Source organism: Perca flavescens, chromosome 8, assembly GCF_004354835.1.
Source record: "Perca flavescens isolate YP-PL-M2 chromosome 8, PFLA_1.0, whole genome shotgun sequence".
In the NCBI taxonomy this organism is placed as follows: Eukaryota; Metazoa; Chordata; class Actinopteri; order Perciformes; family Percidae; genus Perca; species Perca flavescens.
This window is the reverse complement of record NC_041338.1, coordinates 12,572,784-12,587,408: the sequence shown is the minus strand read 5'-3', so window position 1 is coordinate 12,587,408 and position 14,625 is coordinate 12,572,784. Positions and strand designations below refer to the sequence as shown.

Genomic DNA, 14,625 nt, shown 5'->3' with positions numbered 1-14,625 from the left:
GTCTGCATGTGTCCGCTGGAGTCACAGTGATCTGGGGGACCATCTGATGAAAGGGTTTCCTGTGGCTTTCATCTCCACAGTGTGTTTTGATGGAGAAAATTTCATTGCAGCCGAGTCAAAAACAGCCTTGTGTTGTGAGAACAGCCTCTGCTTTTTGCAGCCTGCAATGGCTCATACATATTTTGGGTTTCTCAAAGTCAAATGAGTTTTTTTGGGGAACTCATACACAAATAAGAGGGTATGCCTACACGTGTAGAGTTTTTGTGTAGGAATTAATCCTATTAACAGTAGATGAGAAATGCGCCACTGAACTGCTGGACTATATATTAAATATATTAAAAATATTGCAGAGGTAGAAAACAACAACGTGATGATGATGACGGAGTGCCGCCTGTTTCTATTATTAACTTCTGCACAGACAGCGTGATAAGCGCAGAGTGAAAGTACAAACAATGATATTTGAATGTATAAATAGAACATAATCTTCAGAAGCCACTGTGTATTGTATTCCAGAAGACTTTAAATTGACCCAGACTCCAAGCAATACTGCATAACAGGATGGTTAAGTGTGTTTATGAACAAGTGCTTGTGGATTAACCACATCTCCTGCTGAAAGTGAAAGGCACACCAACCTCCCTGAAACACTACTCCTGATAGTTTTAACTTATCTGTGCATGCCACTCTGTGTGGTGGTCTACATGTGTGTACAGCTGTTATTGTTCCCTCTCCCTTACGTCCACATTGAAACTGCAGCCATTCTTGCCATTCTATTTTTTCAAATACGCCGCACTTTCGCCACATAAATTGCCGATTTCCTCGCTAAATATGCGGCGCTTGCATGATTTCACAATCCCCGCATTTTTGTTGCAAAAAACTCACATATATCTTAGCAGAAAGTTGAAAAATGTTGCGTTTACGTCACACAAGAGCAGCCATTTTCCCCTGTTGCCATGGGAACGTTATGAAGTGATGTAATTACGCGACGTGAAAATCATCAAAAAGCAGGGTGTTGGGGGGAATCACTTTTTTTTTTCTCTTTTTCATCAAACCGCAGTTTTTGCAAGTTCCCGCAATTTCACCGCATAAAATTGCATAAATATCCCGCATATTCCATCGCATTTTTTAAGAAAACGTGCCGCATAATCAAGAACTTTTTGCCCGCAACAATCACAAAAAAACTTCCAGCATTTTTCTGGAAGGACTGTCTCTTTCCTACCTTGAGCAGACATCGCTGCTCCCTCCACTATCGCCTCCTTGCAGACTCCTTTATGTCTCTTTGGCAGCCCCTTGATAGATGTCTCGGCTCATTGTGTTTGCAGGTGTCTTTGTATTGGTGTGTAATGGTGCCCTAAGATACTGTTGCTATAGAGTGTTGTCTTGGTGTCTGTTCCACTGCTTGCCATCGAGACCCCAATAGCCACCTTCTGTGACAGGAGCTCTCTCCCCCCCCCCCCCCCCATTTGCTTTACTTGTGCCTCTCTGCTTCTCTTGAACTCTCTTCCTCTTGTTCCAGATTTTTGATTCTCTTCCGCAGTATGTCACCGTCTATCTTCGTGACGTCTTCTGCCTTTCTATATTAGACCCATCTGAGTGTGAATGAATCGCCTGTGCCCTCTTTTTGCTTTTTTGTCAGCGAGCGGTGAATAGAGGGCAGGGAGCTACAGTTGGAAATTAGCTTTTAAGTATGTGAGGCATGTTCATTCATTCTCTTCCAAACCCCCAGCTGCCCTCGAAGACCCCCCTCTATAGGCATATAAAGTCCTATAGCGTCCCCCCATGCTGTTTTCCACATTCTCTGTTTCCCTGGTACCTACAGTTCCAGCGGGACCAAGGCCAGGCCCCCCCCTCGTTTCTCTCGCTGCCACCGAAACCCTGCCAGAACCCGTGTAGGCTTTAGGGGGGAGCGCTAGCCTAGTTACCATGGTCACGACAATCAGCATTGTGAACTCGGCCATGGATGAGAAACTTTCCAGGATCAGCCTTTAGATCCTGTGATCTGTGCGTCATGCTGTTAATATGTTATTAATAGATGGAGAGAAGGATTTCGGTTTCAGTAATCCAGTCTAGATTGAAGTAATAAAAAGGATAAGAGCTGCTGGCAAATTATTTTGCAGCGAGGTGACTACATTTCATACATAGGCAACATGTTAAACCAAAAAGGTCCCCAATATGGGGATGATAGCCAGAAAACTTCTTGAAAGTGCTTTAGATTTTTAGAGAGCAGGGTCACTGTGTTCTTGGTTATTTTAAGCCCCATTAGCCATGTGAGTTCACAAAGAGTGTATTAGTCTTTCTGAAAGGATATGAAGCAGATATGAATGAATAATCAAATCATAGATATTTATCTCCTCTACCACTGAAATGGTCTCTTAGTGTATCACTGTACTGTATGTGTGTATGTATGACTGGGAAAAGCCAGTGTCTAGGAATTAAGCACTGGCACTATTAACTCAAATGCAGCCTGCTAAAAGCTCGTATGAAGCTCGTTGCATCCTCTACGGAATATTTATGTTGGTTTTATTTTCATGGCATAATTACTTCCACATTGCTTTGTGGCCGTGGACCATGAAACTCTGTTAAAAATACCCCTCTTCCAATTACACAGTCCCCATGTCTGGCTACCAGAGATGGGGCTCAGTGATTGGTGCTCCTGCATGCTTATCAATCAACAATCTGCAATGTGGCACCTCGGAAACTGCCTAAACAAGCGATATGAAGGAACACCCCTACGAGGCTACGCTGAGTGATCAATGTTAAGATAACAAAAACAGCCTTCAGACATTGAAGATGAATTGATTGATTAAATGTTTTGTCCTGTCTGTGGAAAAGCATGTTTGCGTGCAAAAAAACAAAATGTGTACTTGTGTGTGTATGTTACGTTGACTTCGGGAATGTTGCCGAAATGTGTGGACAGTCTCCAGCTCACTCCTACATACGCAGTGCAGATTATTTGCTCTTCCGACCTGTGCGTAACCACACTGGGCTGCTTTCCATGAGCTCACAGGAAGCGTGAAAAGAAGCTCCTTGCCATGCCTTTGCTAGATATGACTTTCCATTGAAAATGGCACTGTGGTCACATCACAGTTATAATAATATGTCTCATTTTTCGGAGTCTTTGTCAGTCGCAGCAGAATCCCGTTAACAGCACCAGCTCTGCTCATTATGGTCTTATGCATTTGATGTCTGATTTCTAACCATACTGTGTGTTTTCTCTTTCCTCAGGGCTCCGGAGATCATCCTGGGCCTGCCGTTCTGTGAGGCCATAGACATGTGGTCCCTGGGCTGTGTGATAGCCGAGCTCTTCCTGGGATGGCCCCTCTACCCAGGAGCCTCGGAGTACGATCAGGTAACATATAATGGTTGCTTGGACCTCCAACATGTCTCCTGACCTCTTCGCGACTCATAATTGCGTGTGTCCTTGCGCTAGCATAAACACAAATCTTAGATTATTGCAGTTATGTACTGTATGTGTATGCATTTGTGTGGGTGTTCTAGCTCCGTGAGCGTGCGCTTGTGAGTGTGTTTGGGAGGGTGGGATGCTTCTCCAATCCCCCTGACAGCCCATGATGATTCTTGCGCAGCCTTCCTGTTTATCTGAACAGATGCCACCGAGCCACTTGTCCAATTAGCGCAGCCCCTGTGCTCCAGAGCAAGACATTGCCGCGTTCCCCCTTCTCCATCAGTCAGACGAGGCTCAGTGGGAAAACCTTGAGCAAGTTGTGCTCCGTCACCGAACAAGCTTGACTGATTTTTCACAAGCCCCGAAAAAAAACTTCACAAAGTGTCTCATTTACGAGTCTCAAATCAATCTCAGACTCTTGAGCTGAGGTCATGTTTGGGTGCTATGCGTAGTGCAGCCAGATAAGTCTGGAGTAGTTAATGTCGCCTAGATTTTCAATCTGCCAGAAGAACATCAATCCTAAAGTTTGAGCCTTTTTTTTTAAGTCATGGGAAAGATTCACCGTGTTCTCAAATTGATTACAACTTACGGCATGCTCAGTCAAGTCTCAAATGCAAATGATTCATCTTCTGTCTTGCAGATCCGGTACATCTCACAGACTCAGGGTCTACCTGCAGAGTATCTGTTGAGTGCGGGAACAAAGACCACCAGGTTCTTCAACAGAGACACCGACTCCACCTATCCTCTCTGGAGACTTAAGGTACGACCGGAATGATACAAGATGCCCGCACACAAACACGCAAATTCCTTCCGATAGCATCAAGAACATCCTTCTAGGAGCAGGTGATATTTTTGCCAGCAATATATAGCATTAATATTCTCCAAAACTCTGGCTACACTGTGTGATGCATTGGCGATACAGGCTATAAACAAAGTCCGAGGGTAATGAGAACAAAATGGATCTGTGTGAGAGGATTTGGCAAATGGAAGCCCAGCCTGATGGATCCAGCTCAGAGGGTGTCTGCGCCAACCCCTCCCACTGTCCCTCCATGTAGGCCACTCAATAAGGAGGTCCGCTTTTTTTTTTTTTTTTTTTTGTACCCTCATTACCTTAAGTTGAACTTTTGTCACTTGCTGAGTTCTTGACTAAATGGAACTGCAAATACTGATCCATTTCTGCAGGGTGTGGCGATGTTTTCACAGTGTCTGCTCCGCCCGGGCCTAGGATTGACCTTTTTTTTTCTTCGAAGAGCCGAGTGCATTTGTTTCTTATGAATGCCAGAAACATACCACACTGACAACACGGATGATAATAATTGGCCTTCAAATGAAGACTTACAGTAACAGTGTACATGCTCTTGAGTCAGCTGCCCATGTGCTTTTTTAGCAGCTGTCGGGTAAAGGTTTAGCAAATCGTTCATGTTTTTGGTCAAATTTAAGAATTTCTCAGTTCTCTCTGAAAAAAACGGTACAACCCATGGGCTTAGGAGGCCCTTTGTTAAAACATATTGTTGTTATACAGTACAGGCCAAAAGTTTGGACACACCTTCTCATTCAATGCGTTTCCTTTATATTTTCATGACTATTTACATTGTAGATTCTCACTGAAGGCATCAAAACTATGAATGAACACATGTGGAATTATGTACTTAACAAAAAAGTGTAAAATAACTGAAATCATATCTTATATTTAAGATTCTTCAAAGTAGCCATCGTTTGCTTTTTTTTTTATTAATAAGGGAAAAAATTCCACTAATTAACCCTGACCAAACCATTTAAGGTGACTACCTCATGAAGCTCATTGAGAGAACACCAAGGGTTTGCAGAGTTATAAAAAAAAAAGCAAAGGGTGGCTACTGTGAAGAATCTAAAATATAAGACATGTTTTCAGTTATTTTTTGTTAAGTACATAATTCCACATGTTCATTCATAGTTTTGATGCCTTCAGTGAGAATCTACGATGTAAATAGTCATGAAAATAAAGAAAACGCATTGAATGAGAAGGTGTGTCCAAACTTTTGGCCGGTACTGTATAAGGGGGTTTCTGCTCCTGATGATAGGAGTTGACAACAGCATTGTAGGGAAGAATCCGATCTTGTTCTTGACAGCACTGCTTTAACTCGTCATGGTTTTCTACTGTCTTTGGGAAGTGGAAAATCAAACGTCAAGGCACCCTGACCACTTTTTTTTTCCACTCTGAAGAGTGATTGCTCAGCTTTAATTTGACCTTGCCATGTGTTTCCACGTAACAGCAGCTGCATCACTCTGCTGACTGTAATTAAAAATATGATGTGTTCACTCAGGAGTTTTCTACAGTCAACACAGATTAATGTTGTGCAATTTTTTAAGTCTTTTGAAAGAGAATGATCACGTGTGTTTATACTTGTCTGTGCATTTTCATACAGTTTACGTAAGTGTGCGTCCATGTGCACTTGTGCGAAACGTGTGCGTGCAGTGCAGTTTATATTCTGCACATTGTCTCAGTGATATAGTGTGTGTGCCTCCACATGCCGTCTTCCCCCCGTCTTCCTTGGCTGTTAGATGAGCGTTTGTGTGCTACCCCAGGGTTGCTCGGAGGGCAAGCCGAGTCCTGCTGCACGTCAACAACAAGAGGCTGTAATGAGCCAAATGTAAATAGTGCGTTTCCAGAGGGGAAGTGTGATGGGATTTGAGAGGAACATCTGCTTCTTGTCTCCCGCAGACTCCAGAGGACCACGAGGGTGAAACAGGGATCAAGTCCAAGGAGGCTCGCAAGTACATCTTCAACTGCTTGGATGATATGGCGCAGGTATGCTGTTTTAGTAACACATAGCATAACTCTTTTCCCACGAATCGGACAATAGATATATTATTTTGCCTTTGCTCTGTCTTTTGCTTCAATTACATCCACCTGTCTCGCATTTGAAGCTTCAATTGATGGGTCTACTCAGGTCCCGGCCCCAGTTTAATTCATCACATCCCGAGAATTATCCATCAAATATTTGAAATCCTTTAAAATATTTATCCTGCCAAGGCCTGATCTCCACATGCGGCGTAGCGCTGCTTCTATTTAGAATTTTACAAAGTGAAATGGAAGCAGCTGTTCACTGGAACCCCTCCTCAACTCTGCCTCTACTCTTCATTTTGCTCAACCGCCATCTAATAAGTAGCAGACAGACATTTGAGCTGAACATGTGGTGAGGCTGGTGATGTACAGTTTTCTTTCTAATTTAAGCTGGATTGAGTGTTGTGGCTATGTCTTCACTTTGTACGTCTATAATACATACATGTATGCATGTTGAGGGCAAGGGCACAAAAAGGTTTTACTCTCTCTTCCCCTCTCTCTCAACACACACACACACACACACACACACACACACATATTCCAGAAGGTCCCCACCAGTTTTTCAGAGCGGCTCTGTGGGACACACACACACACCATATTGTGTCTTCATGACTCAGCTGGCTCTCCCGGCTGCCCTGCATGTCACCTGTGGGAATCCATTTGTTTCGAAAGATCTCCCATAACCCCAGGAAGTAACTTATATAGCAGACGTTTATATGGAAAAGCACAGCCACCGAACACGGCTACATCTAATGTCACTTCCTTCTATGACTCGATGAGTAAATTCATCTCTCCACGGTGGGAAAGTTCACATGTAGCCATGACATTTTGATAAGACGTGCCTGACAGGGAGATGATAGTGAGTGTTGTTTTTTTTTTCACCCTCACTTAGCCAAATACTGGTTCTGCTGGCAGATATGGCCGCAGTGACGGAAGAAATTACAATGTTTTTTTCCCCAGGGCCGTTCAAATCTGTGACAGTACTCTCTTGTCATCATGCACCTCGATCCTTCCTTTTGATAATCACCAGCCAAAAGATACGAGTTAAGGCGAGACACGGCAGGCAAAAACATCGTTTTTTTTTCCACTGGTCAATTTTGAGATTTTTGGCTATTTGTGTTCAATAACATGTCTTCTTTCAGACATGTGGTGAAAAAAGGTCAAAAATACACATTTAGGTCTTTATTTTACTATACTTTGTCTGTTAGCGTCGGTAGATTTCTCCTAAATTCAACAAAAGTTGGCGTTCTAAATCATCTAATCTGTCTGCACCCTGTCATCTTATATACCGTTGAAAAGCTCTCTCTCTCCTCTACAATGCTGCCGGATCCAAATATGGTAATTTCCTTTTCATCAGCAACCAATCGTGAAAGTAAAAGGGGGGGTTTAGCGCTAAATGCGCAATCTCATTGGCTGATGACAATTCCTGACAACGTGATTCGCTTAGAATGGTCACGTGACACGCTCTGACATTTCCGCGGTAGTTCAGTATGGAGTTATATTACTGTCATTAGTCAAGAGCGCATTATTTCAATTTGAGAGCATTTCTCACTGATATTACGTTCAGATTTCTTGCTCTCACACCCAAATAGTCACTGCTCGCTCCCAAAACCTTGCTCTCACACTCAAATATTCACTGCTCGTGCTTGGGTTTGCTCTGCTTGTGCTCAAACTTTCTGCTTGGACTCAGATATGTTGTTGTTTGGACAGATTTCCTTCTCTCAGCTTTGAACCTTCTCCTCGCACTCAGGCTGATTCTGCTCGGTTGCAAAGTTTCTGCTCTCGGATTTCTCCTGCGCGCTTGGATTTTTTTGTGTTATAACCCTGCCAAAAGGGTTATATGCTAGCTAGCTAGCTAGGTGCTTAAGTTATGTTATTACTCACCCTCGTAGCTGTGGACATAACTTCATACGTCCCTCTTCAAAGCTTTCTCCCGTTTCCTGATGGGTGCAGGTGAAAGTGCGTCGACCACTCTGTGCACATTGTTGACATATACTTATAATAAAGCTATAAACGGCGCGGGGATATATAAACTTGGTTACAGAGCAGCAGCCCTCAACAGACGTTCTAAAGTAAAACAAACGCACCCTCAACGGGGCAGGGATCATTTCATTGGTCAACACTACAGCTGGCATTCTATTGGTTGTTGACTTTTGGCAGGGTTATAACACAAAAAAATCCAAGTGCGCAGGAGAAATCCGAGAGCAGAAACTTTGCAAGCGAGCAGAATCAGCCTGAGTGCGAGGAGAAGGTTCAAAGCTGAGAGCAGGAAATCTGTCCAAACAACAACATATCTGAGTCCAAGCAGAAAGTTTGAGCACAAGCAGAGCAAATCCAAGCACGAGCAGTGAATACTTGAGTGTGAGAGCAAGGTTTTGAGTGCGAGCAGTGACTATTTGGGTGTGAGAGCAAGAAATCTGAACGTAATATCAGTGAGAAATGCTCTCAAATTGAAATAATGCGCTCTTGACTAATGACAGTAATATAACTCCATATAAATCTCTTAGTGAAGATAGTTTTTCCCAGTGGAGGAGGAAGTGCATCTCTGTCTGACCCAGTTGGTGGTCACTGAGCCTGTATTTAGTCAGGATCCGTCTCTTCTTCGTATCTCTGACAGTGTGAAAATAATATGTTTAATAACAATTTAGTCTACTTTGATTGCTTTCTCCAATGTTCTAAATATTGGTCTTTTGAATGATTCATAAGAAGCTCATCCCAGTGCAGCATGGAGGCACTCAGAATGCCAACGCATGCCTCAACTTGGTTATATGGGCCCAGTGTTCAAAAACTGCAGCCATGAAGGCTATTTCTACATTCAATTAGGGTGCCTCTGCCATGCTGGCTGTTATGGAGATATTGTGGCTTCAGAGCACAGACTGTTAATGCAATGAAGGATGATGACATGGTTAGGATCTCAAAAGCCAATAGTGTCCATTCCTCCAGTGCAAAGTGGAGCCGTAAAAGTATAAGCACAGCCAAAAAAGTGAAAAGACACCAGCAGGAGATGGAGGAGGGCCCTACTTATGGTACTGGCATGGATATGTAGAATGTTAACTAACTTGGGGGAACTAGGCTATGTAATGGTTGTGTTCTGTCAGTTTGAAGTTTGTGATGTAATGGTCTTCAGTTGAAGGCCATGTTGATGTGTTGTTTTGGATGTTATGATCAGGGATGGATGAAGCAATAATGAGTTGTGGATGTTAAACAGTGAGATACATGGATCTTACTCGGACCTGAAGGGATATGTGTCTGTAATTCATGGCTTTCATTAGAAATTAGTGGAATTTTGCTATAAAAATCTTTAAAGCCCGTTTTCTCAAAATGACTTTTCTCTCATACTCCAAGAACAAAATCTCCACTTCAGTAGCACCTTTATACACCAAACTTTCCAGTCTTGTACCTAGTTATATTATGAAGACAATTACAGAGGGATTTGTAAATATATTATTCCTAGCCTGATTTATATAACATTTTATTCCAAAAAACATGGCGAAAATCGTTTTTTTTAAGGCTATTGACAGTATCTTCTGATTTACAGGATAACAAAAGTAGATATCCATAAATCCCTCTGTAATTTTTTTCCCCATCTAATATGTGAACACAATGAAAAAATAATTTTGAACGTGGCTTTATCCAATACTCAGATTTTGTTTTTTTTAAATATATGCAAATTAGCGCATTTTTCATTAGATAATGCCTAATTTACATATTTAAACATTAAATTACAGAAAACTTGTAATACATTTTTTTCTCATCTTAATGTAAGTAATCAACTGGCAGAGTTTCATGGTGATATCTGCTAGTTAAAAAAAATTCCCTATTCACCTGTAGTGTCTCGTAGTAGGTGAATTATTTCTTTTGGAATATGGTCATCTAGTTACACAACCAGCAGCAGTTTCTGGAGACTGTCCGTGTCGTTACGCAGTGCAAGCAGTGACTTAAGCGATGGAGACAATTATGGTTGTCCAGTAGCGCTCAGGGCCGTTGTCAGGCCTGTCTGGAGTAACATGCTGTCGGCTGGGACAAGATAGTATCGCTGCCTGGACTTGTTGAGTTTACAGTTAGCGCACGCACACACACACACACACACACAGACACACACACACACACACACACACACGCAGCACAGAGTTTAATGAAACCAACCTGCACTGGTATGATATCCCCTGGGTCATCTCTGTCTCCTACGCTTCAAGCTCTGTGTCCCATCTTCCTTTCACTGCTACAGCCAGACCCAGCTTACTGCAAAAAAAAAAAACACAAAGGAGATACAGCAGAGCTGCACAAGCTTAATGTGGAAGAAAACTGCCTATTTTTCCCCATCTCACTATCGCGACCGTACAAACAAGTCAGCATTGTGGACATCTTGTCTCCCCGTGTATAATGGATGATGTAGCTGAAGGCCCTGAAAGACGGAGAGACTGGGTGCCAGGAAGAGATAATGAACTCATGATCTCAGTCGTGGGAAATGTGGGGAAGCTTTAGTTACAAGTATATCTAATTTGAGTGAATCAGAGACCAACTTAGAGCAAATGCAAGACCCCGCTTGAGGCCTGATGTAGATGGAGGGAAGGCGTGCTAAAAAATGGATTCACTTTGAACTGCAATCCTTCAATATCTCTGTTGATAAAAGGGAAGCCACGGCAGAAGGAGCAGCATTGGCCTTCACCTTTCTTTTATTACATACACTTACGAATGCACTTTTTCTCTCTTCTCCTACTCTTCCCACTAAGGAATAAAGTTTATGGGGAGATCTGCACACGTCGTAGTGCTGTGCAGAAGACAGGCAAGCAGCATCCTGCATGCCTAGCTCCACATCTCCTGAGGCGTAGCCCGATCTGTCTCACTGCTCGACATCTGCCATCCCTGCCCTTACTGTGGCATGTCAGTGCACAGATGTGGTTCCATAAACAGCCGTTGACATTCAAGGCACGCAAGGCTGACCATGTTAGTTGAAGCCCCTCGTCTTTATCTTTTGTTTGTTTTTTGACCATTTCAATTTTCATTCAAGCAAAATGTCAAATGTTACCTTTAGTTGTTATTGAAATAAAAACGAAGCACGGAAATATCTTTCCTATCCTATATTAATTAAATGGACGATGGGGAGATTCTTTTTTTCCTCTTCGGGCTTCTTCTTATCCAGTCTGATTATTGTGGCACCCCTCAGCCAACGCCCACCTGCTGTGTACATTTCCCAAAGTCATCTCTTCCACTGGCAGAGGACGATGTGATTATTTCTCACCTCATTCTGCAGATTATTCCTTTATCACAGCCAGTGGAGGTGGCAAGCAGAGAGGAATGGTTACAGAGCCTGAATAACCTGCATAGAGAAAGAGAATTGGATCAGATTTGCAGTGTTGACTGGCAGCACATCTGATAGCCCCTGGAGCAGGCCTACAGATAAGCGCAGCGTCTTTATTAAAAACAGGCCTGGTACCTCTGCATGGCAGTCACAATAAACAAGGCTGCCTGTCTGTTGCCACCATACCTGTCTCTGTGCTCGCACTGCCTGACAATCTGCTTATTCGTTTAAGCTCAGTCTAGCTATATCACATACTTGTCCCCTTTTTGTTTCGTTCCTCACCCTACATGACGACCCTAACCCAGTCTCTAGAATTAGTACCCTTCCTCACAAATCCGAAGCTTTTCATTTCATTACAGCAAATATCGGGAAAAATCGTCTGCTTTGCCCAGTATTTATCCACAACTCAAGCCGCAATGTTTAATACAGATGAAGCAACACGATGTTCCCAGAATTGCCTCAGGACATATTTAGGATAAGTTGTCTCATGTCAGCTTTCTCAGAGGCTCTCATAAAATGGTGTCCTTTGTGAAAGTATTTTTTTTTTTTTTTTAAACGACTAGCCAATGGCAGCGTTTATTGGGTTCATGTTTTTTGTTTGTTTTCACATCTCAGGAACAGATAAAAATCTCAGCGAAGGCGCCAGCAGATATTTCAAGTGGCGCTATAAATACCAGTGCAAATGTTTATAATGTCACCAAGGTGCAAGGTTATCACTGGGCTCTGTGACGCTCACACTGATACCCTAACGTATGAGCCCCTGGGAGTATTAATAGGCCTCTGTATGGGAATAAGTTGGGGGCAGGGGGGAGATTGTTCTCTGTCGTCTGCAGGAAACATTAGAGACCTTCGGTACTCAATCAGCCATTATGCTAAGATGCTTGTGTGTCTGTTTCGGGCTTCCAGGTAAACATGACGTCCGATCTGGAGGGGAGCGACATGCTGGCAGAGAAGGCCGACAGGAGGGAGTTCATCGACTTGTTAACCAAGATGCTGACCATTGACGCAGACAAGAGGATCACCCCTATCGAAACGCTCAACCACCCCTTTGTCACTATGTCGCATCTCCTCGATTTCCCGCACAGCACACAGTACGTGTACAGGCCCAGTTGTTGTTGCTGTTGTTGTTGTTGTTGTTATTCGAACAGTGAAATGAACAATCTGCCCATGTCATACGGCACTCATTCATTCTCCCGTCTCTCTCCCTCCCTCCCTCCCTCCCTCCCTCCATTTCTGTCCGTGCGTGCAGTGTCAAGTCGTGCTTCCAAAACATGGAGATCTGTAAGCGTCGTGTCAACATGTACGACACAGTCAACCAGAGCAAGACGCCGTTCATCACCCACGTGGCCCCCAGCACCTCCACCAACCTCACCATGACTTTCAACAACCAGCTGAACACTGTGCACAGCCAGGTAAAATGGCATTTACTGTCCAACTGGGACGTTTTGGGACCTCATTGGTGGGGATTTGCTATGGACAAAATCCACGCAGTTCACTGGTGAAAGCAAATTACGTTTTAACCATGTATCCAGCTAATTTAAATAGCTAACGTTACTGTATTGTCTGAACAGTTAACTTCATTTAATATTGTACGTGGCGTTTTCTTTTGCGGGGTGCAAATGTTCCACCGAAACAAGTTCCTTCCCAAGACTTTCTGCAGAGCCACCGTCGCTGCGTCCAGATCTTAGCACTGTGGACATCTGGCAACGCGAGACTAGGCAACCACTGTTTGATAGAGTTTGTCAGATGCAAGTATGTCAACTATTTCAGCTATAGTTCACGACGTTTCCTTTGAAAAGAAAAATTACAAGAAATGCAGCGTAGAATAGATGTGGAATATTAATCACGGCGAGCTGAAACCCTCAAGCAACAATACAAACAATGCATCTTGCTTACAATACCAGTCAAATGCTATCTTAACCAACTAATCATTTTTTAAACGCCCAACTGTCAGTGGTTTAACAGCTCAGCAGCCCATGAGCGGCTGTTTGTCTCTTTGTTCTATTTTTTTTCTGTCCATTCTTCCCATCTGAATGCATGTTTCCATGCTTACTTGCCTGCCTTTCTGCCTTGGTGCATGTATATCTGTCCGCCTGCATTTCTGTCTCTGCCCCAGGTCCTGTGGGATTGTCACAAAGTGCTGATTACACACATGACAAGCCCCACTTCCTGCTAGCCTTGCATTCTGGGGCTTTCAGGCCTTAAGAATCCCTTTACCAGGCTTCCTCTCTTTTTCCCTCCTCTCACTCCTGTCCTCTTCTGTCTTCTCCTCTTTCCTCCCATTTCCCGGGGTTGAGCCTGTGGTGCTTTACCGCTTCATTCCCGTGCGGGCTTTGAATCGAAACTGCTGACTTTTGGCTTATGCCGGAATCACCGAGCGCCGTGTTGCAAGGTTTTCCAGATTGTGCTTAGCTACAACTCCTGCTCTCTTCCCCCCCCCTCTCTTTAGTAAACAGTTCTTTATCACCAACTATATTGAGCCAGCTCACACTGTGTAGCATGCAACAAAAACCCCATCTTGCTGTGATTTAAATGGATTAACATTCCCTCAGCTTGTCTTTTTCTGCGGCTGGCTCTCAGGGCATATAGACAGACTTAAGTTAGTGATTTATTCAGCTTGATCATTTGCGAGGCTGGAATGAATCTTTGGCTTGTATTTTTGCTGCTTCCGTGCTTGTTTATGATGAATGCCACAGTGCCATATTGATTATGTTCCCTCCCCTGTTGTTCATCGAACACGCTAAAGAGAGCAAATGAAAAATGAAAGCGCAGTGTCTGTATTTCCCTCCGCCCTTATGTATGCTTAATAAAAGGGCTAAAATTAGACAGTGTCTGGTGGAGCAAATTATACTTGAGCTGAGCAAACGGTGTCTCTTAAAAGCATTTGTTTGTATCTAGGATGCTCCCGGGCTGTCTGTAGTATTCCACATGTCTTATTAATGGTCAAGACATGCAGAAGTTACCTAAGCTTACATAATTCTAGACTGACTGTTGGCTGTGAAATATTACTCCTGTCAGGCATATTGATTTGGAGGGTAGATAGTGAAGCTGTGATATGAAATGTCAAGTTTTGCTGTAGCTCATTATATTGGCTCATTA

General features: G+C 43.3%; 1 protein-coding gene across 2 annotated transcripts in view; it reads left to right on the top strand.

The window, feature by feature from the left end:
* hipk2 (homeodomain interacting protein kinase 2) overlaps positions 1 to 14,625 on the top strand; it is a 77,739-nt gene that overhangs the window by 48,590 nt on the left and 14,524 nt on the right. For both annotated transcript variants that reach the window (XM_028584883.1, XM_028584882.1), the window contains exons 3-7: positions 3,223 to 3,346; positions 4,041 to 4,160; positions 6,102 to 6,188; positions 12,433 to 12,617; positions 12,776 to 12,938. In XM_028584883.1, coding sequence (XP_028440684.1) covers positions 3,223 to 3,346; positions 4,041 to 4,160; positions 6,102 to 6,188; positions 12,433 to 12,617; positions 12,776 to 12,938 — 679 coding nt within the window. The remainder of the gene's footprint in view (positions 1 to 3,222; positions 3,347 to 4,040; positions 4,161 to 6,101; positions 6,189 to 12,432; positions 12,618 to 12,775; positions 12,939 to 14,625) is intronic.